A 27678-nucleotide genomic window follows, 5' to 3' on the forward strand; every position below is an offset into this window, starting at 1 on the left:
GACACTCTTTCATCACTAGACCCATCAGATTGTCTGCTCAGAGTCCCACTTGCCCCACTCCCTGCTGGATGCATGCTGGGAGGTTGTGTGGCACTCACTTTTGACCCAAAAACCACGTCTCTGGGAGGCTGGTTGCACGTGAACACTATGGGGATGTGCGCTCCGTATACAGGTCCTCCAAGGCAGCTGAGACAACGCTCTGGGAAGTGCTTCTCCAGGCAGCTGCCTTACTGTGGCGCACAGCAGGGCAAGGCTGCAAGGCACCGGCTGCAGTGGGTCTGACTCAGTGCTTTGCAGCCCTGAAGATGCCTGCCTGCCTGCCTCACCGTGCTGGCATGGGCAGGGCACAGCTAAACCTACCACCAACAGGCTTTTGCTGTTTTTAAATTAGAAGTCACATTAACCATGGGCAGCTGATGTGGATTGTCCCCTGCAGCCCACACCCCTTCCATGCCTTGGTAGAGAGAATGGAGCCGGCACAAGTACCAGTGACGCTTCCCCACGCGCGGCAGATGCTGCACCTCAATGCGTGCGCATGTGCACAAGGGAGGTACAGAAATAGCTCATGTGATGGAAAATATCAGCCATGCAGCTTTTCTTGTAGCAGAGATTTTCTGGATTAAGTGATGCCCAAGTCCAATGGAAATTTTTGGGGTGTTGGACAATGTGGAAAATCCAGTTGTGCTGTTCATTGTCCTTAGGCAGGTATTCACCTTGGCTGTTATTTGTGCTGGATGCCTCTGATGCCTCCTGACCCTCAGTTTGATTAGAATTTTATTAAACTCCATAGAAGGGCCTTCACCCAACTCCAAACACCAGTTGCTGGGAATATCTGCAGCGGCTTTTGGGTCCAAAGGCACCCACTGGTGATGAGAACAGGACCAAAGGAGATGGCACACCCAGCCACATCTCAAACATGACAGGAGAGCTCTTGTGCAAGCCTGCACCTTCACTTTTGCTGCTTAGCTTTTATCTCTATTGCCCTAAGGCCCAATTATGAATTTTCTTGGAAATGTAGGTGGAGAGACATGGCTCCTACTTCTAATCCTCAGTGTTTAAGCATTTGATGGTTTCCAAACTGCCAGTGTCAGTGTAGCCTGAGTCATGCATCCCCAGGCAGGCTGTCTGCATTCTCCACTACATTCTCCATCTTTCCATTAATACCCTGAAAGACTCAAAACACCTCAACAGCTTATTGAAAGCAGAGATACAAGAAATCTGTTGGACTGAGCTCCCTGGACCATACACTACGAAGTGTTTATCATGCTCTTTCACGTCTGGTTTTACACTAACTGAATGGATGAAGTTCAGGATTTTCTCAAAGGGATCCCCGCCCGCAGACATCCCAAAATGCCCATATGCTTTGCAGTACAATGGGATTATCTTCTCTATTTATTTTCAGTCCTGTTTTTATATATTCCTGGAGCCACACTCAGCGACTCCTCTCTGGAGCGTCCTGAGACGGTATTTTTACCTGGCAGCCACTTACCCTGCCAGGGATGAAATGAGGAGCACCCCATACTTTCAGAACATTTAGGTTCCAAAATCACACTCTGAGCTGCAGGGAAATGCTACAGCCAAGGCTCCCAGCAGGATTCGTCTTTCCCAGCTGTGCTGTGCAGTGCGATCCTTGGTGGCATGACCAGGGTCTGCTCCCCGCATCTCTATTTATCTTTCCTATCTATCTGCCATTGCAGAGCCCCGCGCCTCCAGGCCTTGAGACATTCCTCTTCCTCCCATGTGGACGCCAGCTGCCAGAAGTAACTTGCTTCATACGCCAGCAACATTATCTCACTGGTGCTGGCCAGAGTGAAATCATAACCTTGCTGGCACCAAAACAAAGATGAACCAAAAATCACACAGGCTCTGTTGCTGCACCGCTGCCGCACTGTGGGCTGGTCTTTATTTTCCTCTCCTCTCTGATGCTGAGGACTCTGCCAGTGTTGCTTTCTCCCAAGCAGGAAACACACGTCCGGTGCAGGTGGGAATAGCCAGGACAGCAGCATGCCTTCACACCTCCCTCCCTCCCCAGAGGCACCTTCGTTTGGGGTTTTTGCTCAGGAAGCACTGACTTGTCATTTCTAACTTTAATTTAATGTAATTTCCCTTTAATATGATTATCCTTCCTTTATGTAATTTATTCCCACAGGTGCTTACAGCACCTCCTTGCTTATTAGCAGCAGGATTAATTAATGAGCTGTTTATCACTTACCCCAGATCACTAACCAAGCTATTTAATAAAATCAAACCAGACATCTGGCCTGGTAATACCTGACTGGGCAGCCACCTCTTTTATCAGCCTTCTGCATTCAGCTCATGGCTGATAGCAGCCATCTCACCAGTGTCTGCAGGGCAGGCACAGTTTTTCATACTTATTATAATCCTGTAGTGACTAAGGCTGCAGTCCAGAAAAATGCTTAAGCTTGTTTTTAACTGCATATGTGCAGCTAAGTACCCTTAATGGTTGTATGACATGACCATATACTTAAGTGCTTTCTGAACTGCAGCTTTACTGAGGTTTCCATTCTTGTCATACCACAGTCTCCCATTTTGCCATCCCTTTTTTTCCAGCATGGAAAAAAGACATTTGCAGGGTGATCCCCTTACCAGAATTGCCCAAATGCCACGTGCTGGGTGAGATGGGTCTGCGGATGTCCCCAGACTCTCCTGGGAGGAGCTGCAAGGCTGCCTGTATTCGAAACCATCAGAAGCGACTGCAGCTATTTTTGCCCTGGCCCCACTCTCAGGGGGTGGGAGATGGCCCTTCCTGGGCGGCCATGCCTGGTGCCTGGCATTAGTGCCTCCCTACTACCTTCTTCTGGCATGGACAGGCAGCAGGCGAGCAAGGGCAAAGTCCTGCTGTGAGGTTTTGTTTTTTTTTGCAGGGGGTGCAGTGAACCTGCCTCCCCAGCTCAGCTGGGGGTGGCCGTGCAGCCTGGTTTCGGTGCTCTGTGTGGTTTGGAGGCTCCCAGTTGACATTACAGCCCTGCAGAAACAGCCAAGAGCAGTAATTCCCTTTTATAATACCCTTGTCACTGAGCAATATTTGGGACCTGCCTACTGTGCCCGCACAGGGCAGACGGGGTCCCTGCACGTTGCTGGACTCTTGTGCCCACTTGCACCAGCCCAAGACCCTGCTCATGGCTCCATCCATCAACAAGAGCTAAACAAGCACAGATGTACAAATCCGTATGAGCCACACCAGTGGAGCAGGTGTGAGGGAAAAAGGAGATCCCAGGCTGCTGCGGAGCAGGGGGAGAAGGGAGCAGCATCTTCTCCCCACCTACAGCAAATCAATCTGGATACGCCTCTGCTTCACGCTTTAGGTGTCTGCCTGGCAAATGCAAGGGCCAGTCTCCACCCCAAGCAGCCGCAAGCACAGCCCGTACCTGTAAAATGCGAAGCGTGGCCAGGGAGCGCAAGAGGAAGGGATGCAAGGCGAGGCAGGAAGGCAAGGCGAGGCAGCGGCAGCTGGAGGAATGCTCAGTTCTGCTGGGCTGCCGCTGTGTGTTGCAGAGGCTGCCAGCCCTGCCTGCACCAGCAGTTGCACAGCTTCATCACCCTTCCCACTGCACCTCCCTCCCAGCCAGTGAGGCTGCTGGTTTCACGTCCAATGAATCCAGTCACTTCTGAGTTAGCTGCAAAAAATCATGATGCTCCTCTTCCAACAGCAATGGAAACACCACACCCAGGATACTGAAAACAAAGCAAAATAAACCAGCCGTGCTGAGGAGGCAGCTAGGAGGGGAAAGGAAGAGAAGGCATGACTAAGAGCCGACAGGGAAAGCCCTGGATTTGTTTGCAGGGCATGGATGAGCAGGGAGTGGCGACTGCAGTGATTGTTTTTTGCCACTTGGTTGCATAAGGACAGATTGATTTCCTGAGGCTGCTGGGATAAAGCACAGCAGCATCATCATCGAGAAAAGTGCTGGGTGGAGGTGCAGGGTCAGTCCTCACCGTGCTCCTGGCCTGCTACATGTGCAGGTCAAGGAGCATCACAGCACCGACCTGTCCCTCCCCAGCAGCCTCCTTTTCTGGCCTTTGCTATGCATGCAGGCTCTGGGTGCAAGCAGAACTGGTGCTGATCTCAGCTGGCTGACATTGTCATAGCCTCAAAGTTTCTGGAGATAAGGGGGAATAAAGTTTCCACGATGGTCTGCTCAGCAGCTGTTGCTTGCAAATGACAATCTGAAGGAGGAAAATTTACCTTCAGCTAAGAGATTAGACTGGGAAGTTTACCATTAGTGCTGGTCCACTGGGCCACCAATGAGGTGTGTGGATTATACCTGCAGAAGGGCTACAATTAGTAATGATGATAATCATGCTTAAATCTCATCAGTCTGTTTTCGTCTGCAGCACCTTGGTGGAGAAGGAAGGGCTCATCTGGTCTGTAAAATGGGAAGACTTGAAGTGACCTTCTTGTTGTCACACAGCTTGCAGGAAACTCAGCGTCCTACCCAGTAGGCCATGCATGGTGCTTCTTGTAGCACAAGGTGGTCACGCTGGTCCCTCCACATAAGCAACACCTGGCAGCATGGACCAGCCTGTACTGAAGAACCACGTCAATCAGCTTATGAAGAGCATCAGCTTTTATAGTGCTACGAGCTCAGCTGAGAGCAGTGGCAAGCACGCAGGCACTAGCAACACGTCAGCCTAGGAAGTAAGGTTAATGGAAATGCAGCCCTGGTCCTGGGAGAAGAGCTCATCAGAAATGGGACAGATACGTGAAGAAGTGCTTTGCTTCATGTGCATGAGTGGAGATAACCTTAGAGAAAGAGATCAATAATGGTGCTCCATCTTCCACCTGGCCTGCCTCTGGGTACCGCAATGCCGGTCTCTCACTGCTGGAAATGGGTAGTCACGGTGTGTTCTCCCAGGAAAGCATCTGCAGTGCGGTAAAAGCAGCAGGGATCCTTTCCGCAGTGAGGATCCAAACTGCTCTAATACACATCCGAGACACACCAACTGTTCCTGCACTGCTCAAACTCCCCTCAAGGTAAAAAAGGTAACTCCTCAGGGAAACAGCCCCTGGCACACGCTGACCCTGCCCAGTGCCCCCGAGATCAGAGCCGACACTCGTACCTTTCCCACTGTAATTCCAAGAGCAGAAAGACACAGGTGTCAGCAGAACCCCTTCATTGTTTTAACTTGTTCAATTTTCATGGCAAAGAGGACAGGGCCAGGCTAAGTGCCCCATTCTTACCACAGTTCCTTTTAAATAAGGCAGTGCTCTGCACTTCTACAGCATGCACAAGATCTGGGTCCACTTGCAAAGGCAGCCTAGCTGTTGGTGGCTTAGGGGGAATTTTTGAAACTCATCACCTTTTGCATTTCAAAGTCTCCATTTATGCCCATGTATCAAAACGCTGAAAGGCTTACTAACATCACCTGCAAAAACCCCACACCCTAAATGTTTTGACTGCTATGTCATACATGCTCCTTGTTTGAAGGAGTGGTGTTTGAGTTAGGAAGTTTTCTTTGGCTGTAGAAATTCCAGTACTGCTGCAGAATAAAACAAGCTGTATCTCCATCTGGTGTAAGCAGTGAGTGAAGCAGGTTTTAATGCACCTGTTTTTGCCAGTGGTAAATTTTGCCCTTATAGGTTTTAAAATATGTTCTAGCAGCAGAAAGGATTTGAAAAATTAGGTGCTAACTGAATTTTTATCCGAAGATCATACCTGGAATAATCCATCACATCCTTTTAAGATTACTGACAGTCATTTTGAGTGGAGTTCCATTTCCCTAACACTCGGGCTTTGCTAGCAGGTCCTAAAGTGTAGGTAAGCACTTTTGTTGTGCAGCATTAAGAAAAGAGTGCAATGTTTCCTCTATATGGGTACTAAACAGGGTGCAACTTTATTTACAGTGTAAAGTGCATCACACAGAAGTCGTTTAAAACACACAACAAGCATAAATGACAATACAGTACTGGGTAGGGAGGGGAAAGTGTTCCAGCAAGTATCAAAACATCATCAACAGCACTAATGTAATAGCCTCTACTTTCAGCTACTCTGTCTTACCTCCACATCTCCTTACAAAACATGTCGATTGGGTTGATCCCGTGTACTCGTCACTAGTGTGAAGCTGGGGTGCTATAAGCCATCTCGCAGCCCCTAAGTCTCCAGCAATGTCCTGCCAGCGCTAAGCACTGTCCTCACCACTGCTATTCTGCCCTGGAGATCACCAGGGCAGAGTCAGGGCACACACCAGAGAAGTACATGGGAAAAGGGACCAAAACATGAGAGTGACATATAAATAAAGATCTGCTTTTCTCACCCATGCACTCTTTCCCTTGAGAAGTCCTGTGTTGCTCACTGCATGCTTCCAGTCAAGGCAGCAAGGAGGTCAAGGAATAAAGTGCCTACGAATGGTGGTGACTATGGGTTGAAATGCGGACATTACTTACTGAACACTAACTTCAGTCAAAGCTGTAAACATCAACGGCCGTGGAGCTGGGAGACAGAAGATTGCTACTATGTGCTAGTAAAGTTCATTAGAAAAAGAAGGTTATGGGAGCTGAAACGACAACTCTTCTGCTGGTTGCAGCTCCCACTGGGAAGAAATCTACATTCACATTAATCTGATCCCCTAATGACTCCTTTCCCTATCTGGTTTTCTTTTACTTGGCTGAAAGCTCTTACTGGCTCACAACTTTGCTTGGTTTATTCTTCCTCACTTCTGGTCTTGGGCTAATAGCCATCAGTTCTGTGTCAGTATTTACTAGTGCCCAATTACTGTAACTGTGAGCTCATTTTGGTGTCATATCACTTTTCTGTGTCCAAGTTCATGCATTCATAAAAGGAAGGTAACTCCATAAAGGGGGGAGGGGTGGGGCAAGGTGTGCACACTCTTTAATTCAGAGGGTAACTAAGCAGGAATGCTATGGAAGGTAAAATTTATTTCTCCTTCTTCTTTCCCAGTGCTGACTGTAAGTCATGCTTTTCTATTATTACTGGGAAAAAGGGAGCTTCTGATCAATGACGCTTCAGGTTCTCACTCTAACATCTTCTTTCATAGATCAGACTTTCTGTTAACTGATGATAATTACCAAACATTTGACCTCAAAAAATGCACGTGATTTCCACCTTGTAACTCCACTACCCTGCTTAAACATAGGTGAAACTTAGCATCTCAGTTCATTAGAGCTTGACTTAACAACGGCACTCAGGTGTGTGTTATCCTCAGATATGATGGGATCAACAGTGTGAGAAAGAGAAATCTGACAGCACGTGTGCTCTCAGTGTTTCTCACTCAGCTGAGCATTTCTGCCTGTGTGTGTACTCCAGAAAGGCCTTTTCCAGTTCTCTGAGGGTGCCGCATAACATAAATATAATCTTTCTGTAAGCAAATAGCAAAGTTTAACCTGTAAACATAACTGGTGCCTTCTCTCTCTATCTTAAGGGCAGTCAAACTTTGGGATCCAAACTCCATGTATCAAAAGCATTCGCCTGGCAGACAGCTACTACACATGTATTTCATAATTTACACAGGAAAGGGATGCTGGTTGCAGGCAAGTGGTAAGTCCATGGCAAGCGGGAAGCTCAATTTTGAGTGGTTTCCCTGCTTCCCACTGCTGGATCCTGGACTATCCAGCTTTAGAGCTACACCTGAACTGCCTGTAAGCCAAAAAGCCTCAAAGGCTCTTGTTGGTTAGATTTGGTCCATCTTTCTCCGAATGACATGATGTCCTCTCATGTCTTTTACATTTTTTACAATTTTACCAATAAATCTCAGGTAAAATTCAGGCTGATGTCTTCCATTAAGTCACTCTCCAATGATGTTAATGACACATAATACACATTACAGAGTCTTCTTCTAAAGCCCACCAGAAACCATGGTTACAACATGGACTTTATCACATGTACTTCTAATTTACATCAACATGAGTTCAGAAATGGGCCCAATGCAAAGTTTAGCGACTCAGTTAGCCTTGTGTAACTATTCTTTACTGTTTTGTTGCTGGACAACGGTATGCTTTGGCAGATGTTAAGCAGAATTGCCACATTCTGTTTAATCACGGTTGCCAGGATAGTATGGTTTAATTAGCTTACTGTATGTAAGAAATGGGAGTGACTTCACTGTACACAACCACTTCCTCAGTGGACAGCAGGAATCTTTACATTTGTATGTGTATGTCTGTAGTGTGTGTGTAGCAGCATATATTTGATAATACTTTCGTAAATGAAAAATACAGAGGATTTCTTTAAAAATGGAAAGGTATAGTAAAAATGTATCACAAAATTAAGTACAAAACAAGGGAGCTGAGGGGGAAGGGAAGCAATGGATTTGATTTACAATGCATTAGACTCCAAGCCCTGGTGCCTAGGCTGAAGAAAGATATCTGAATGTAGAACTGCTGCTCTGATGTTAAAAGGGATAGAATCCAGCCTTCCGTTTCCTGTGTCAAAAAACCCAAATAACATAAAATCAGTGCTGTACTGAACACACCAAACAAGATCAACAGCAAAGCACAAGATGATGGTGTCCACAAGCACACGAGGGATTAGAGAGCCACAGCTCAAGATGGCATATTGAGAGAGGAAGAAGATGGGCATAGGGAACTGAGGTATCTGGCATTTAATGTAAGTCAGGACTCATCACAGAGTGGTTTGGAGCTGATCTTGTCCTGGATCCTGACAAAAGCTTTTAGTCCTTTCAACTTCTCCTTATAAATCACACCTAGTTAACCTGCAACAGCGAATCTTTGCTATCATGGCATTTACTCCTGTTCTGCCTGTACTGTATTTGAGTTCTCAGAACAGTATCATACCCTGTAAAGAGCCATCAGCGGCTGAGGCCCGAGCTTAACAAAACACGAAACAGATCTCAGTGCTTGTTTCTGTCCCTTCCCCTCCACCCTCCCTGTGTGGGAAATTTCCTCTCAAACAGTTCTTGAAGGGATGGGTTGGTAGACTGCAAGCCTGAACAGCTAATGATTCACTTCAGACTTCACAATGCTGCATAGAGCTGTGGAGTTGGACAAAAAAAAAACCCAAACCAACAAGAAGAGTCCAGTTTGGTAACAGCCTGAAATTTTGCTTTGGCTCGGTGATAAACTCCATAATTTGTGGCTGCTAGATCCACTGGATTTGGGCTTCTCTGTTTCGTGTCCTAAATGGAAATACTATCAGACTTCAGATGTGTAGCTTTCAGCCTAAAGCTGGATACTGTTTGTTGGCAGTACATTTAGGTTGCTTCACTTAGCCATACATAATCACAGCTGACAATAGACAACTATTCATTTTGGACAAAGTAATTTCTCAAACAAGCATCTTTACTGTAGTTTTAAGATAAACAGGGTATCAGAGAGACAGGGAGGAATGTCTGTCACTACCTGTCCAGAAAGAAGAATAGAAAAAGTATACAACGTCACAGGCTTTGCCTGTATCCTGGAGAAAAATATTACTATTCAGCTGTTATTTACTTAGCTCTCCAGGATAATGACAGATGTGTTCAGCAGGAGCCTGTGTGAGATGTGGTATAAATATTTTTGCTAGCATGTGTTTCATGGGTCTCATTAATAGTGCGTGTGGGGAGCAGGAGAACTCATGCTGCATGTTTTGATAGTATATCTCATTCCTGACCACAACATCATCATTATCATTCCACCTGCCTTCCCTCTTCAGGGTTGTAAATAGCTCTTAATGGAAGCATGAAATAAAACAGCTTTCAAAAGAAAAAATGAGTCCTGTTCACACTGCTGTCAAAGCCAAACACCCAAACTTCACATGTTAACTTTAAAAAACAAAGCTACAATTAAGACTTGTAAGTGCTGCCTTGCATGGTGATGGGGTTCACTGATTTGAAAACCTAGACTGCTATGCCCTATTAGATATGAATCAGTAAACCAAAACACAAGGACTGGTAAAACTCTCTAAAAGAGAGTGCACATCAATCAGATCTAAGCCCAGTCCTTGGGGCTCTTGATACAGGGACTGCACTGCCAGGTGATTTGACCCGGGACTTGACTCAGAGGCACTGTGTTGTACTCTTTAAATGATTACACGACTCAACATCAGGTGTGAGAAGAGCTATTATCTATAACATCTGTTGCACAACCCTAGTCTTGAACCTGGACCCAGTTGAGGTATATACTGTTCAAAATGAACACTTTTACACAGTAGGCCACCCAAATTTCCTGAAGAACATTCTGCATTACATCACAACAAACATTTCCACTTACACCACTAAAACTAAAGCTCAGCCTTACAGGTTTGCCTGTCTGCTTACATGTAAATGTACCATCTCCTGAGTTTTCAAGAAGTCTGGCCGTCATTTTGCACAGAGTACTCTCTAAGGTCTTTCCACATTGCCTATAAATCATGAGTCATCCAATGACCACTGATTTACAGGATCTAGAGATGCTAAAAATCTGCAAAATCAGTTGCATATTCTTCATATTTAGAGTTCAGTAGGGTGTGATTCAGCCTAGCCATGGGGCAGTGCTCAGCAACACTTACCTAGAGCAGTCATGTCCAGTCCACGATGAGGGACAGTAGCACCGATTTGGTCGTATGCACTTCCCACCATTTAAGCAAGGCAAGTGACAAACAGCTGCATACAAAGACACACACACAGAGAGCTGCATTAATGAGGTCACCCACAACAAGCTGATTAAGGAACAGGGCACTGAAAATCTAGCCTGCATTATTCTGTTAAGAACAGACTGCTCTCAAAACTACAACATTAAACACCAGCTGTGAGTCTGTTGTAAAAGATGATTTGCTCTGGAAAGGGCAGCCTTAGAAGCACGTCTCTGCTGAATGTGATTTGACCCTCTCTACTGCTTTTGCTATCTGCTGCAGTGTATGAACTTGCATGAAACAGCCAGTGTATTTTTTTTATGTTGCCTTAACAATTACATCCTTTTCGTGTCAAGTTGAGGCAAAAAAAGGAATGCAAGTGGAAGCAGGAGGAGGAACTACAAGAGAAGAGTCAGAAGATCAGCAGGAGAATAGACTATTTCTAGAAAGAAAATGTGGGTGTTTATTTGAAAGGAACGTGGTGGCTAAGCAGCAGCCAGGACAAGCAGGCATCAGATGTGGTAGAAAAGTATAGAAAGAGGCAGCATTAACAGAGAAAGTTAAAGGTCAGAAAGCCATTTACAGATCAACAGCCGGCAAGGAGCAAGACTTCACACAATGGCACCTATATGGAGGCAAGGAAAGGAAGTAGAGAATGACACTAAGTTCCTGAAATACACCAGATAGCCGTAAGAAGTGTGACTAGGTGGTACAGGGCATTTGAGTTAGAAAACAAACACTAGCCTGCCTGACAGGGTCGTGCTGGGCCATCTGTGAAATGGCTACACTTGCTTTTGTGTGACAGCCTAATCCAAGAATATCAAGTAGTGAAACAGAAGTCAAAACTTCAAATCTTCCTGTCAGTTTTGAGACTGGAAGATAAAACACCATACAATTTACAAAACAGATTCAGAGACTGAGTTAATGAGGTCCTTCAAATGCAGACATTTATATCACAAGAAAGCTGAAAGACATTAAGTCTTTTATACAGATAACGCCGTATCTAGAGGACAGACCTAAAGATCGCAGTGACGACAAATTCTGCGTAATACTTCAAGGAATATGTATCAGGAACACTGATTAAAACGGAATTACAGGAAATGGAAATGAGTAATCATATGAATGTGAAAGGAGATGGAAATACACTAGTCCAATTCCTCTGGGCCTAACATGAACAAACAATGTCAGGAGGGTACAGAGATGGACCATTCCTGTGCAATTAAGTGCACCAAGTTTGTCATGTTGAAAATGACTTCTGATTCTGGAACGAAGCATATGAATGAAACATCTTTAGCTCTCCCTTTATGCACATAATTATTTCTGTGAGATCAGCAGCTAGTTCAAATACTTCTCGTTTCACTTTGCTCTGTCATGGCAAAAGGTCAAGACCAGTACATAAAAAGAGAAGTGGTTTAATAACTTCATAAGCAGTGGTTATGAACTTTTATGACTGGGCTTTGGCACAGGTGCAGTTGCTCACTAGAATTTTTTTTTTTAGCTACTGAAAAGCAAGTCAGCCTGAACAGATTTGACGTGCTGGCTCAAAAGTAAAAAAGCCATCTATCCTCCTCAACCACCTATGCTGTTGTAGCTGCAAAGTTTGTGAAATATGAGAGGAAATGATGCATTACATGCTAGGAAGTATCCTTTCAAAAGACAGTAGTTCTGAGTTGAAATGTTCACTCTGGAATTTCAGTTTGCTGAAGGATGCTTGAATTTGCAGTGTATCACACAGCTAATCCCCCAGACCATTATTCTTATTAGTTGAACAAATAATATTCATTAACAAAAGTACAAATTCCTCTTCCAGTTCACCCAATCAACCACTTCAAAGTCTTGCAGGAAGGCAAAACAAGACTTTCATGTTAAAGCCCCATTAACATCAGTTAAGGTGCACCTGGACAAAGAAAATATAGTGAGCAAAATGTAAAATAATTTTTAAAAATAGTTAACATTTATTAGTGATTGAGATTTAATAATGATTGAAAGGCATTTCAATGATCACTTAATTGCAGTGAGTTTTACTGGCTATTTCCACAGGGACAAGCCTTTCAAATACTGACATTTGTTTAGTTTTAATGTAGAACTATATATCGCAAACTTGGGTTCCAATGTTACCCCTAATTGCAAATCAGCCTCATCTGACACAAGCTGACTTGCCAGGACACAGGTCTTCAGCCTAGAATCACTCCCCTCACTACCTCTAACTATTTTGGTGTGCTACATGTCCTTCAGCCTTGGACTCAGTAAAATGCAGCACAAGTTGAATTTGTTCAGAGAGCTTAGATGAATCTTAATGTAAGGTACCCACATACCATGCACATGGTACCTTACACGGCTACCATATACCCATTAAACTCAACCATACTTGAACAAATCCTTGCTTTGCTCTGCCCTCTTGCCTAGCTAAGCACTTAGGTAGTCAGTGGGAATCCCTCAAATCAGAGAGCTATGTGGTGAAAAACCTCTGTAGTACCTGCAGTTTGCTTGTAAGTTTAATGGTGAACTGCATGGGCTGAAGCTGAAAATGAAAGTCTAACTCTTCTTGGAATGGACAGTCTAGTTTTTACTCTTCTCTTTGAAAATCCCCTCTCCTCTCACGGTGAGTGTGCATGCTCTTGTGAATGCTGTCTGTCCTCTCTGGGAGCAAACTTTTTGGAGGATTTTAAAGACTCAGCAGGGACTACCCTGAAAACAGTTTGTAGCTGGTGATGGCAAGTCTTCCAGGAAGATTACTGCAGGCATGGGTTTTCCTATGAGAAGCTTAGTAATTCTACAGAGTTCTCAGTAAACTGTGCTAAGTATTGATAGTACAGTCACAAAAAGTGAGAAAAAAAATGCAGGTGAAAGGAGTTTTACCCATATGGCAGCGCAATCCAGTCCATCCAGGGGGGCAGTCACACTGGTAAGGGGCCACACAGCGACCTCCATTGAGACAAGGCAGAATGCATATTGCTAAGGAGAGGAGAAGAGAACCGGTGAAAAGAATTGTCTCCCATGAAAACAGAAAATAAAGTGTGCAAGAAAAAAACTTACATTTAATTAGAAACTCTACTACCCCTTGAAATGTTTGCATGCAGTATCGGCAGAGTTGAGTGTGGGATCTACCCACAAGGCATGAGCAGCAAATATGTCTGGCATGGTGGCCAGAAACAAGAAAGAATGATGACAAACTGATGGACAGACTGGAGCAACTGCTAGAGTCCTTCAGATGCCTGTAGGCGCTGTCCTTACTGGAAATCAGCAGTGTTGTTTCTCACATGTAATATCCACAGACGCTGCCTACTTCTCTGAAAGTCACTAACAAAATCAGTTCATGCTTTCATTAGAAACAACTGTATTGTTTGTGGATTCCCTGGGGTTCCACAATGTAACATCCAAAATGAGTAACTTATGCCCTGCCCACAAAAAAGCACTTCGTCTAGGCCAGTGAAAACACACTGAGACAGGTGACACCACAAGCTGACACTACAAGCCCCCATGGAAAGACAGCTTTGATATAAGGCATTTTGGGTGCAACAGGTTGATTGTGGCTGGAAGCTTTGGGAAAGAAACACAGCAGACACCAAGCAGCGGATGGCCTGTGAACTGAGCACCAATCAAGCTATACTGCTCCTGTGAGTAGATCTACAAAACTGTCCAATGTTCATGACTCAAGTATCTTCACAAAACTATCACCTCCACTACCCTAACTGAATGAAGTACTTGTGTGAACAAGCTCTAATGAGAGCAAGAATTGAGCTGGGTCTCAAATTTGGACCCTTCTGTGGCACTTCTGGTGGAGTTTTATATTGGAAGGGTGTATGGGGGCTGCAGAGGACTGATGCAGAGGTTACTCCTCTCCTGCTGCACCACAGAGGTGAAGTTGAGCAGCTGCAGTCAGCTTGGAAAAGAACAGTGAACTTACACGGAGCTCACAGGACTAACCCATATCACCAAGAATTACTTGTTCATATCATTAAACTAGTAGTGCTCTGCATGTTTTTTAGAGTGGTCAGGTCTCTCTGAGGAAGATGAATCTATCTTGTTATCTGTGCAATGCAACTACAAGGTGACTGAATTCTGTCAGAGCTCTGTGGCCTTACCTGTGGCCTGATCCTGACAGATCAGTGCTCAATGCTAGTATTCCAAAATCCCTTTGACTTTCAGAACAGGCCCTCAGCTCCAAAGACTAAACCCATATTTTCTGTTCATTAGTGTACCTTGCTTGACAAGCAATGCTGCAGGACCGAGGTAGCACTAACCAGTTGTGGGAATTATTTTCCCCTCTCCTCACTACCTATGCCAAAATAATGGGGAAAAAATAAAGAGCTAGTGACTGTATCTGCATGAAGTGTGATCCGGCTAGTCAGCTGTCTGTTCATTTTCCTCATACAGATAAACAGGGTCTGAATTGGGATGACAGATCAAAACGTCTAGAGGCATAAAATTTATCTTCTGATCCTGAAGAACACATTAAAAATCATTACTAATGGTAAGGAAAGGAAATCAATTGTGGCATAGTTAAACACAATTCTGCCAGACAGAGGGCTCAGTCCTCTTCTGCTGAAACTGTGAAACACACAGGGCTGAGTCTGCATGTCTGGCTATGGTGGAACTGACAGACAAAGAGAGAGCAACAGAGGGGTTGTGTGAATGCAGCACGTAACTGGAGTTTCTGTAAATGCAGGACAAAACATGCTGAATCTCTTTTCCTCATTCTGTATGTACAGCTAATTTGCTCCATGTGGAACTTACACTGCTACAGAGAAGACCTGAAAGCTGCAGAGGTAAATTCAGAGAGCCATTTTAAGATGTCATACATCTACCTAGCAAAATGCTTGAACCACATTCCCATCCATGAACTACAGGAGGAGATGCCACATCTTTTTGTAGGTCACCACATATACTTAGAGCCAGGGACAGTGACACCATTTCAACAGCAGGTGTTCTTGGACACGCTAAAGCTTTATGTCAGGGCCATACTGAGTACTAAATACAGTAAGGCTACTTTCCTTTTCTATCCACATAGGCCCATGCCTAACTATGAGTACAGTAATAAGGTTTCTTGTGCAGCTGCTATGCCAGCACGAAAGGGTTAGTCCTCCCAAATTCCTTGTGTTAAGATCACCACAAAGAAAACAGGAAACGTGGCACAAACTGGCATCCTCAGTGTCACCCAAAGAATCTCTGACAGACCCAAGAGCCAGATTTGGCTCTTTTCCAGAATAATCTAGTTCTCTAACTATTTAGAGACTCAGGCCAGGAAAAGCTAGCCTAGAATTTGTGGGGTACAGATACACAGGTCAGGCAGGACAGCATGGAAAAGGTGGCACAGTTGTAGTATTAACTGATTAGGTTCATAATCATACTGATAAAAAAGGAAGCCAAGAAACAAATGCAGTGACCAGCAGAACATGCACATCTTTTCTGCTTGAACTCCTGTTCTTTCCCCAAAACGATCATGTACTGCTATCAGAAACAGACTTTGAAGAACTGAAGCAGGCTGTTGTTCAACCACAGCGAAAGAGCACCCAAAACTAAAATAGCATCAGTTTAAAAAGGGCTTATTTTTGTTTGGAGATGTCAGGGGATGGTCATTTGTCTAGAAACAAGCAACCAGTTAGTCCTTTCTGTTCTGATTTGTCAAGCAGAATAAATAAATGTTTGACTCTTACGCCTTTAATTTTCCCACCTGGTTCACTGTGGTAAATTCACTTGTCTTACCTACAACATCCTTAAAATTACATTTAGGGATGATATACATACGCTCTTCACAGAGACGACCCATCCAGCCATCCGGACAGGAGCAGGCGTTTGGTCGCTCACAGACGCCACCATTCTGACATGGGAACCGACAGACAGCTGAAAACAATACAATTTCATGACAAACTCAAGATGGTTCGTAAGAAGCTTAGTAATTCAGCATCTCACACAGATCCTTGTAGTTGTAAAGTTTGGAGTAGAAGAAACAAATGTAGTGAAGTTCAGAAACATAACTTGACTTTGATTTCAAGGTCTACATTGTTTTCTGGCTCTGTGTGTCTGTCTAGGTACTGTGCGCAAGAGTGTGGGAACTGTTAAGAAAAGAAAGAATTGTCCATAGCAAGAATGAAAACCTTGACGTTTTTAGCATAGTTGGGTAAATCATTTGGATGTTTCAAGGCTGATGCTATGCTTTATCTGTTTTCCACCACTCATTTTTTGTAAAACGAAAGAAAAAAACCCATCCTAAACAGAAATTATAACCCTTTCCCTCTGCTCCCTCTTCTGAATTGACTCTAAAACAAAATCAGGCTTTCTTCTAACCTTGGTAAGAAACACCAAGATAATGTCGTCTGGCATAATAGAGGGTTTGTTGAAATTAAGATTAAACACTGTGGTAGAACAAGAAATTTTCATTGCACTACCATCCAGTGTAACAAGGAGTGACCAGCAAGGGTGCAGCAGTGGCACAGTGAAGTGTTAACCTGTGGCACCCAAAGTGTGATCATAAACCTCACTTAGCATTCATCCTGACTGGTGCTCCCTTGGCTTGCACACCTGTTAATAAGCACCTGATCATAAAAGTGAGGAATTTGAAGTGGACTCTATCCATGCTAGCCCCATATGTTGCCTAGACTGGACAGGCTTTGGACTTCATTGTTTCTATGACATTGCACTGTAACTTGGCTAATACATCCAGGGAAATCAGGACTACTTTACAAAGTCGGATGGCAAGCTAAGTACAAACATGTTAGACTTAAAAATCATTGGAAGAAGTACAATCCTTATCATGTGGGTGTACATACTATATAGAGAACATAAAAAATTGTGGCTTTGAGATGATACTACAGTACAAATAAGTAATAAGACTGACTTCTAATTAGCGGTAGTTGTGAACACAGAGTAATCTCAGGAAACAGTCTGACCTGTTAATTGCATCCTATCTTTAATTAGTTACTAGGTGAGCAAAATATGAGTTTAGGCTTTGAAAGTGTTTCAGATCCTGTTCAATGTTAGTATTACACACAAACAGTGGTTTAGCACACTGAAACACCTGCACACTGGAAAGAACGCAAATCTTCCCATGACAGAGCCAAACTTGAGTCACTCTTGCAGCTAAGCCATGCCAAGCTGCAAGCTACAGCTTGGAGTATGTTGAAACGAGGCCAAAGCTTTTGCTGTTTTATTTTTCAATCTCAAGAGCCTTCCCATCAAATGCCAGCTGACAACGAGGATGGGAAGAGATTTTAGGCCCTGGCAGGTTCATAAAAGTTGCAATATTTTAACAGCTATTTTGAACATTTTCTGTTGCAAAGATACCTATGACTATGCAGACAGCTTGTCTCTGGGTGTTGACTAAAGCAGAATAGTGTGCCAATCGGGTACACAACTTTCAATGGAAGTTGAATCAAAAACCATTTAAAGCTTTGTGCGATCCACACCACTTACATAATATCCCATGAATGTATAATAGGATGGGAGGTAAAAGGTTTGTGTATAAATGATATCCCACATTAAATTCAAAGCCCATGAAAAATGGTCTCTGAAATGTATTTTCTCTCCCTCCCTTCAATGGAGAAGATGTGGATATTTCACAAGTTACAGAAATGGGTTTGGATGGCAACTCCATCCCGCTCAGCGATCCAGGATCTCAGACAGAGATAGGCTTTTCCTTGGTTTCTGCCCAGGACCTGGTTGTGAAACTGAATGAGTAAGACAGTATCATGCCTAGGTGTGCACTTGTCATACACCAATCTAGGCAGGCAGAGACTGTGTGTCTGTAGTTATGGGGATTACTCTTCACTCGACAGACAAGACTAGAGAAAGGCTAAGGGCAGAAAGTTATGCTGGGATCTCATTCTCTTTTTTTGCTACTGCAGATGTAAGCAGGGCAAATGCAGTCCTGATGTGCTGGGGAGAGAACCATTAACTGTGGGGAAAGTCACAGTTAATAGGGAACTACTAACTGTGACCTCAGTCAGTGGTAGCAGATCTCACATCCATAGTTTCAATCTTAATCTTTGAGATCCTCTTGTAAATCCATCCTGAGAGTTATCTCCACAGGACACAAAAGCATTACACTGCTGCAGGACAAACACGGGTAACAAAGGGGGAAATAAAAATTCTGGTATCTGTTCTCAGCTTTGCCAGAAAGCTTTCCCGTGGTTGCACATGAACAATTTCCTCCATGCCTTAGCTGCCCTCTCATAATTCTTGGTTGCTGATGGGATATGGACTTTCTGGTTGGCAGCTCCACACTGACCACTCCCAGTCAGCAAGATGCGGGCAGGGGGCAAACAGACAACACAGATTTTAGAGAACTTTGGAGAGAAAAAATTTGAGTCAGACAAGCTGTGTGCATGTGTGCAGCCTGCTGAGTCCTGCAAGTGTTTACGATTGGCAGATGCAGGCTAATACTCCTCACCCCTGAAACTCAGATCAGCATCTGGCCTGCAACCTCTAACCAGCAGTGATTCAGGCAAGTGCAGCTGTGGTGAGAGCTCCCCTAAAGAGGCCAACAAAGTCTGCTTTTTAATTACAATATTTATGTTAACTAACCTGTTCAACCAGGACAGAACGTTTCAAGCAGGCTTAGGACACATTAATAATCAACTCATCGAGCCAGAAACAAGAAATGCAGCATGAGTCATTACAAAGAGAGCTTTCATGTCGCTTCTGATGTAGACCACAAAGGCTTGGGTCCTGTAGGACTTTTGTTAGGCAAATCCCTCAAATGAATTATAAAGCAGTTTTGAAAGATTATTTTGACATGTCTCATGAAAACACGGCTCAGTCCTCTCAGAAACATCTTTAGTCCTTTTTAGTTCCCCTTTTAGGGGAAAAGAGTGGGGGAAAATTGTTATTTGTCTCCCTTAACACACTAAAAGGTGGGTTACTCTGCTTTGTTTTCCTGCACTACACCCTGATCATCTGTCCACCTCGTCACTTCATTTTTTGAAATAATTTTTCCTAATACTTAATCCTCTGAGCAGCCCCAGTGGACTCTCTGGTGTTGCAGACAGGACACATGTGACAGTGTTTTGCAGATCAGTCCTTCCAGATTGCTAGTAACCAGTGGCAAGAACCTCTCTTAGCAGAAAACTACAGCCCTTGGCATAAAGTAGGGTTCTGCATAACTAATAAATATTAAATAAGAAGAAAAAGTAAAACTGGCAATATTAAAGGGGCAGTTGAAGAATCTGAAGTCTTAGAATAGAGATAAAACCCAATGAATTCAAGCTTAGCTAGAGTAGCTATTTTGTGGAGATCGTTTGAATTCTGTAGCGACCACAGTTTTGAGGGAAATTTTGAGATACCTGGCAAACTTTTCAGAAAAGATTCAGTGCTTTCGGATGCTGCTTGATATCTGAAGTAACTCAGGTGCTTCTACTCTAAATCTTCTCTATTTGGCTACTCAACAGGTGATTTTTCATGGAAATAGCAAGCCGTGGTCACATAACCAGGAGAAACCTATTTTTCAGGGGCAGCTTCTCTATTCCTGAAACATTCAGGAGTTATAAGCCCACTTCTTTGGCTCTGAGTCTCCTCAAAATGATCTACTGATCTCTGATTTTTAGGCAAGACAATTATAACTATCAGATAAGTAATTTTAAGAGAATATCTGCTTTCATAGAGTAGGGCAACTCAGCTTGTCTAGGTCTTAACATTCATAATGTTTTGCTGTCAGAATTCAAATAAAAAAATTGATGAGAGGACTCGGATTAGTCAGGCTTAGCACAGTATAGAATCTTCCATCTCCAAAGGGCTTCTGACCTAAACAGAAAATGGCCAAGGAGGAAGGAAGTACTGTTGCTTCTATTTTTGACCCAGGGAGCCAAGACTTGCAGGAGGAAAGGCAGGCCTGACAACTCTGATGATGGCTCTAATGTCCCCACATCAGCGTTCTGACACCTTTCCTCTTCTGTGGGAGTTCTCGAGCTCAGGGAATGGGGCTGCTTGTGACTGGCCACTGATGTGCCCTAAGGTTTTTTGTTTTTAATACTCATATTTCTAAAGAAAATACCTAAGTGTTAGTTTGTAGTATCGTTGCTGTTACACCATCTGAGATATGACTCCAGGGTGCAGCTAACTCTCTGCTCTATAGCTACCTAGCAGCAGCAGGCTAGTCAAGCTTCTGATACGGAAATGGCAGATGACAAGGTCTCTTCCATCAAAGCCCTGTGACTCTGGAACCCTTTTGCTACACCTCATCTGTGGTTTTAAGTTGGTAGTTAAAGATGCTTATATCTGGTTTTAATTGTTTAATTGTTTAATTGTTCTATATTCTGCGCTGGTTTCCCCTATTTTCCATTCAAAACTTTTTATTCATTTGAATCTCCTGTGTGGAAGAGTTAATTCTGTAATCTAAAGAAGTCGATTTTTTAGCTCAACAAACCAAAAAGTGACATTTTCCAGCTAGTATGCCAAGGGTGGAAAGGCAGATTTTGTCTTTGATCTTTTATTATAACCATGAATTTTCTGTAGTACTTAGTGTGTATTATTTAGTGAGCTGTATCAACCTATCCTTAAGTATTTTATTGCAAAACAATTTTCAGGAGCTTCCAAGCTCTAAAAACAGTGAGAACCTAAGCACCCATTGGATCCCTTACTTTTGTTTTTCGCGGTGCTTGATCTTTGACTGTGAAAAACTGACTGGCAGTGCTTATGTGAAACAGCCCGTGTTGAAAGATGACTGGTTCTGTCACTTTCTCACAAAAGATGTCAGGAGAGAGGATCTTAGATCTGGGATACAACACTGAAGCAAAAGAAACTGTAAGATTAACCAGGACTAAAGAGAAAAATTGTGAAAGCCCTTTCTTTCACTTGGAAATAAGGCAACACCCTGCACTTTAAATGCCCTGGGTGAACCCATGACTGCACTGAAACTAGCAAAAATTTCACTTTCATTTTTATTAAAGCTAGAATGAGACCTCTGTGCTTAAGGCAAGTTTAGATGTGCTTCTGTTCATAAAATAGACTTACCTTTGCAGGTAGGTGGTGTTGTCCATGTTCCATTTTCTAAGCAAATGCTCCGCAGGGGCCCCTCCAGCATGTACCCACTGTAGCATGAATAGGTGATCATGTCTCCATACTGATAGAAGCTACCACGAATCAGAGCATTCTCTGTGTGAGCTGGGGGCCCACAAGATATCTCTAAACAAAAGAAATCACCCAGAGGCTGGTGAGCTGCGCATGCCTACATGATACAGTTTCTAATCTTGGACATAGTGCTTGGCACAAAAGATCTAAGAGGTGCCAGAGAGACAACTCTGATGGACAATCAGCAAGTAGGATTTCTTCATGGTGCATATACTCACAGGCAGAACCTGTATGTACACACAGTGAGCGGGGAGATGGCCAGGAACAGCAGTTTTAGATAATGCAACAATGGTTATATCCACCACACAGACCAGAAACTTTGAGATGGTCCCAGGATATATGTGAGACTGGGTGGGCAGAATGAGCTGATGCTATTGTCTGAACTAAAAAATATTGCTTGCAAGAAGCCAAAAAGCTTTCAGATATGCCTGCAAAAGGACACTATCCTTTCTGTCATTGTCAATAAATACAATAAAAGACAGCACGTCTGCCTACAACCCTTGTCTCATCACCCATAATCTCACAGGAATAATTTTTTCAGGATATTTAGGGTATCCAACAACCAACCCCAGTAAGCCATGCTTGCAAAAGGGAAATTAAGAAGAAAATTACACTAAGGCCTAGTAGATAGCAGGACAAATGCTCTTGGGCCATCAACTCACATAGACATATTCTGGATCCTTTTAAATAAACAACTCTGTTAGAAAAAAAAAGAATAGCTCTTCTGTAGAGCTTCCTCGGTCACTTTTACGTGCCTGGATCTCTTGGAGCAACCTCTCCAAACAGCAATAGCAGACAAAAGCTCTTTTCTTCCAAAATAACTGCATCTAGATGGAGAGCTCTGCTGACAGGTCTGTGCTGTCACGCTCCTGTGTGATACAGCTGTGGTCATCAGCCCTCTGGAAAGTACTAAGCGCATGCAGAACTCTTCCTCATGTACTTACTTTCACACTTAGCTGTTGCTGGAGTCCAGGTCTCATCAGCATTACAGGTGATCACAGATTGCCCTTTCAGTTGGTAGCCTTCCCTGCACCTGATAGATACGTTCTGACCAACATAAAAATCCACCTCGGACAGAACGGCATTCTCTGGGATTACAAAAGGCACAGGACAAGGGTTTGCTGTTGAAAGAAAGGGTAAGAGAGAAGAGGAGAATGGAGGAAAAAGGGATGGAAGGAAAGAAGAAAATACTTTAGAATAGTTTCTGCTAATTCCAAAATGAAATCACATGAAAGGCCATAGAAGTGCATAATTGCACATAAGTCCAATTTCTAATTTGACGTAAAATTATGAGATTTGTATCATAAAATAACACAAGATTTGATTCTCTGCTGTCACATGGCTTGCTACCATACTCTACTGATGCCAGCAGAAGATATGTTAAGGATGTAAGTGGGGTATACCCCACTTGTTACTACCAAACCATTCTATCTTGTCCATCCTGTTTAGGATAGCCTTACTATAAAAAAGAGCCAGAAATATCCTACTTCTTATTCTGAGGGGCTGGACCAATAAAGAGCATCAAAAATTGAGGTATTTGAGCAGACGTACAATAACATTCACTAGAGTTTAGAATTTCTCTGATAATCTTATTTATTGCTGGCTGTAAGCTTACTGACTTATTTTTGCATGACTTATTGATCTCTTCATGAATGTGGAAAAGGTTAGACTCTATATACAGCAGAGATAGATGCCAGTTTCCTAAAAATAAAATTATATGCATCCTTTGTAATACAAAAATTACATGTCTCAATTAACCACCCTAAGACTAGAGTAGATCTTAAAATTAGTTACAGACACATACAGCAACAAGGAAGGCTACTGTGGTGTGTGTGCACAGCGCCCATGTGCGTGAGGTGCTATTTTCCAGAATCACAGAATAATTTGTAAAGCCATTAAGTCCAATCTCCTTCTCAAAGCAGTGTAAGTTAGGTCAGAGGTTGCTCTGGGACTTGATCAGCTAAAATTTTAGTATCTCCAATGGAAATCTTTCCAATGGAAAGTCAATGTCCTCTCTGGGCCCCTGCTCCCGTGTTTAACTGCTATAATGGCAAATAAGTTTATTCAAATACTTAACTGGAATTTCCTTTGTTGCACCTTGTGTCCATTGCTTCTCATCCTACCACTGTACACCTCTGAGAAGTCTGGCTTTTTTTTTCTTTATACCCTCCCAATATTGTAGACAACAATAAAGTCTCCCTTTTGCCTTCTCCAAATTTTCTCTCATCTGCTCTTCATGTATTAAGTGGCTGACTATAACTGACTCCATTTTATGTCAGCTTTCCAACTAAAGGGAGCTACACAAAACAAAAGGTCATTCTTCTACCGTCACAAAAATACACTCAAACAAATTAATGCTTTAACTCTGTAAAAATAGAATGTACACCAACAAATCTCCTGACATAGGCCAAACCAATTTTTTAAACTACAAGTGACAAATGCTGCTCATGGCCTCTACAGAAGAAAATGACAGTACATTTCCACAGAGATCTGCAGAAGTCGCTCTCATTTACTGTCAGTTTAAATGAAGAGCAGTCTAGCCTCAGTGCTTACAAATTGAGACCACTTTTCCATTACAAAGCAAACACACACGTTTACAGAGAGGCAAGGGATTGCTCCATCTTCCATCTCTTGTGCACTCTGCCACAGGTTCCCCTTCCAAGCTGTATCCCCTCTCGCAGAAAAATGCTACTGTACTGCCAACCGTATTGTTTTCATAAATTGCCTTCCCATTCAGCAAGGAAACTGGAACTTTGCATCTGGTCTCTGCAAAGGAAGAGTTCTCATTATTTCAGTTTGGTATTTGCCCTGGACTTCCAACAATTCCTGAATTACTCACACAATATGTTTAAAGCAGCAGCCACAGACTAATAAATCACAAAGAGCACTGAGGGAGAGTTCAGTAACCTGGGAAGGAAATGTAGCTAGGCTAGGGAAGGAGCTCCTCCCAGTGATGGAGAAAAGACACAGCCACATGTTTTTCAGGTCAGCAAAATCTGGCAGTGCTGGGGACAAGAGGATACGTTTATGACTTCGTACTGGGATCAGTGGGGTAGAATATGGAAATTGTGCTTTCTTGCCACTGAGAGATACCTGAGACATTTGCAGCCCTTTGCACCTTCCTTTCCACCTGACAAGAAATAACAGATGAGATGTAGGATGAGTTTGGTACAAGGTGCTGACATTTCAATTACTAATTGCTCCCCTCAAGACTCTCAGCTGTGTTTCTGAAGCCAAGAGGCAAATAGTCCAAGCTGGGTTACCACTGCTACACAAAAGACTCTGTTCTGCATCCCATCTTCTATTTGATTTTCCTAGGTGGTCTGTGTAATGAAACGACTGAAGATTAAACTATCAGACAGACCTAAGTCAAGAGGAAGAGAGGAGCTGGTGAAGTGGCTGTACTCAACCTTGTTCAAGATGGTCTTCTTGACATCTGCTCAGCACTGCTATTCTGTGAACTTTCTTAGGCACCTGGCTAAGTAACAAAGATGTCCTTCTCTGATGTGGATGTCCCCTATCAACTTTCCCGGCTGCCACTAAAAGGTCTGCAAAAGATTAGGGCACTGTAACGCACAGTGATCTGTGCACTGTGGTTGCCCATCCCTGCATCTGATGGTCCCTAGCCCTCATGCAGTTTTCATGGCTCTGGTGACAGGAACCTAACACCTGCCTTGAGTGGAAGATCATTATCTATCTTACTTTGGTGAAGTTGTCATAGCGTGCTGGTCCCTGAATCTGTGTGTGTAGCTGCATGTGGAGACATCAACATGTCAGCTCCATGTAAGAATGCTAGGAGCTTACTTACTACAAAAAGTAAGCAGGATGCTGGGTCTAGAGTCTAGCTTGGGAGACCTGAGGTATACGCAGCAGGGACAGGAACAGCCTGAAAGGAAGTGCAATGGGCAAGAAATGAACTAGTGTGTTTCTGAGAGGAAAGGAAAAGTGTGAAGCCCAGACTTGTACTTTCATGGCAAAGAGGCCAGGAATGGATAACATTCACACTTATAAGTTTACAATACTGCAATTTAGTAAGCCTCTATATGCTTTACATTTTGAATAGAGTCATCCAACAATACTCGCTATGTGTTCAAACTTGGGATTTTAAGTTTTTGTTCTCTTTTTGTGTTGACAGCCTTTTTTCAACCCACTACCGCCCACTCCTTATCACACACACAGTTCTTGCTCCGCACTCGTCCTGCTTTGTGGCATAAGCAACAGGGCCTACTGAGAGAGGACCTGAAAGCAGTAATTTGCAAAATGGTACACATCATGCATTCATGGTGTTTGTTCATGTGAGAAGTGGGGAGGTTAAAGACTGAGCTGTTGAGACTGTCCTTAGGGCCCAAAGTTCAGAAAAAGAATATCAACTTAATAATTGACTACAGAAGGCCACTGGGAGACATGTCACTTGTCCTTGCAGCTCATCACCTTTTGTTAGGGGTTTGATTTTCTAAGATGGCAAATAACCTCATATCTCATTAACCTTGTTAAACTGCAGATTAAAACCTTAGGAAAAATGATGTCTAAGCTCTTTCTGCCTTGGTAACAAGCAGTGCTCCTTGTGACACATTTCATTTTCAGGCATCATTTTTAATGCATATTAAAGAGTTGTTTTCCAAAAGCTCAATCCCTGTATCGTCTGATATGCACGCATTAGGGAGGAGCTATTGCTCATCTCAGATCGGAATGTGACAGGCCACGAAACTGAACAGTTACCTTCACACAATGGCAACGGTTTACTCCAGCTCCCATTGGCAAGACATGTGATATTCTGGGGACCAACAAGATGGTATCCAGAGCTGCATGTAAACGTTACATTACTTCTGTATGTGATTCCTGTAGAAATAGCTTCTGCTTTTTCTATTGAGGGATGTAGCCCACAAGTAATTCCTAGGAGAGGAGAAAACTTTTTAGTTTTATACAGACAACAAAGGCCATTCTGCCTATTTGTTACATACTGTCTGACAGCTCTGTTCACACACTGAATTAACGGAAAGATGGGATGAAAGAAGCTGTGAAGTATTATATGGAGAAGGGTTATACAATGCCTTGCCTGCCCTCTCTCCTGGGGTTCAGGCTGCAGACACCTGAGAGAGAATGTGCCCAAAAGTATCTGATGGTGTTGTAAGCTATGAGGTGTGTCCAATCAAACAGAGCGATACAGAATATCTGCAGTCTCCTTTTCTTGCTGTACAGTGGAAGGTGATCTCAAGAATCCCTAAGAAAAATGACAGTAGTTAAGAACGATCTTGCCTCCTGTTCCACACTTACTGTGAGGACCAGGCAAATTGGTCAAAGGTGAGAGAAAAGAATGCAAGGAGTAGGATTACGACATTACTATGAGAAGATTTATTGGTAAAGACTATATAATCTTGCCATTATATTTATAAGCTGTATGAAATAAGTCATAAATCCTTCCTTCCATGCTCCCACAATTAATCAACTTCTGCTGCACAGAGAGCCAAGATTTGATCCTACAGAGCAAAGCCTTTATCTGCAGACATACTGAGTGGTCAGGATATATTAGCCTTGGCATGGCAGAGACGAACCACCCCAGCACATCATGTCCAAGGCCATGCACACCACAATGCAAGGCAAGTCAAATACAGCAGGCCATGCTCCTCCCCTACTGACCTAAGCACGACTCTATGCTTGCGCCATTTTAATGTGCCAAAAGGAGCTCCCTTCAGATCAGAGAGGAACTGCCAATGAGAACTTCTCTGCTGGCTTTTCCTCTGGCTCCTCTCGTTACAGCCCTCCAGCTAGAGGGGGAGACTGGGAGGAAGCCAGTAAAAGCACTCAGTTTGTTCTGCGGCTCTCCTGGAAAACTGCCACCATCTTGCTCCGCTTGCTACTCACGCGTGCATGAAGGGGCGGAGGGGCTCCACTTTTTGTCAACGTGGCAAATCCTTCGGCTTGGTCCCTGTAGCTCAAAGCCAAGGTCACAGCTGTAAAAAACCTCACTACCAAACAGAAACTCCTCTCCCTGAACAGATCCATTTTCTATCATGTCTGGGGGTCCACATGATACTCCTGTAACATAAGGAATGTGTTCTGATCAGACATAATGCATATGGCTTGTCCTGTT

The 27678-nt window shown here is 43.5% G+C and overlaps 1 protein-coding gene across 3 annotated transcripts in view; it reads right to left on the reverse strand.

Moving 5' to 3' along the window:
* Nucleotides 1-5831: 5831 nt before the first annotated feature.
* The window catches only part of SVEP1 (sushi, von Willebrand factor type A, EGF and pentraxin domain containing 1), a 131246-nt gene continuing 109399 nt past the window's right edge, over nt 5832-27678 (reverse strand). For all 3 annotated transcript variants that reach the window (XM_086770749.1, XM_086770750.1, XM_086770748.1), the window contains 9 exons: nt 27450-27623; nt 26307-26480; nt 24180-24353; nt 22532-22708; nt 21471-21641; nt 16272-16367; nt 13383-13478; nt 10461-10554; nt 5832-8398 (listed from right to left, as the gene is read on the reverse strand). In XM_086770749.1, coding sequence (XP_086626875.1) covers nt 8368-8398; nt 10461-10554; nt 13383-13478; nt 16272-16367; nt 21471-21641; nt 22532-22708; nt 24180-24353; nt 26307-26480; nt 27450-27623 — 1187 coding nt within the window. In that variant the 3' untranslated portion in view covers nt 5832-8367. The remainder of the gene's footprint in view (nt 8399-10460; nt 10555-13382; nt 13479-16271; nt 16368-21470; nt 21642-22531; nt 22709-24179; nt 24354-26306; nt 26481-27449; nt 27624-27678) is intronic.

This window comes from Chlamydotis macqueenii, chromosome Z (genome assembly GCF_036417535.1).
Source record: "Chlamydotis macqueenii isolate bChlMac1 chromosome Z, bChlMac1.mat, whole genome shotgun sequence".
Lineage (NCBI taxonomy): Eukaryota > Metazoa > Chordata > Aves > Otidiformes > Otididae > Chlamydotis > Chlamydotis macqueenii.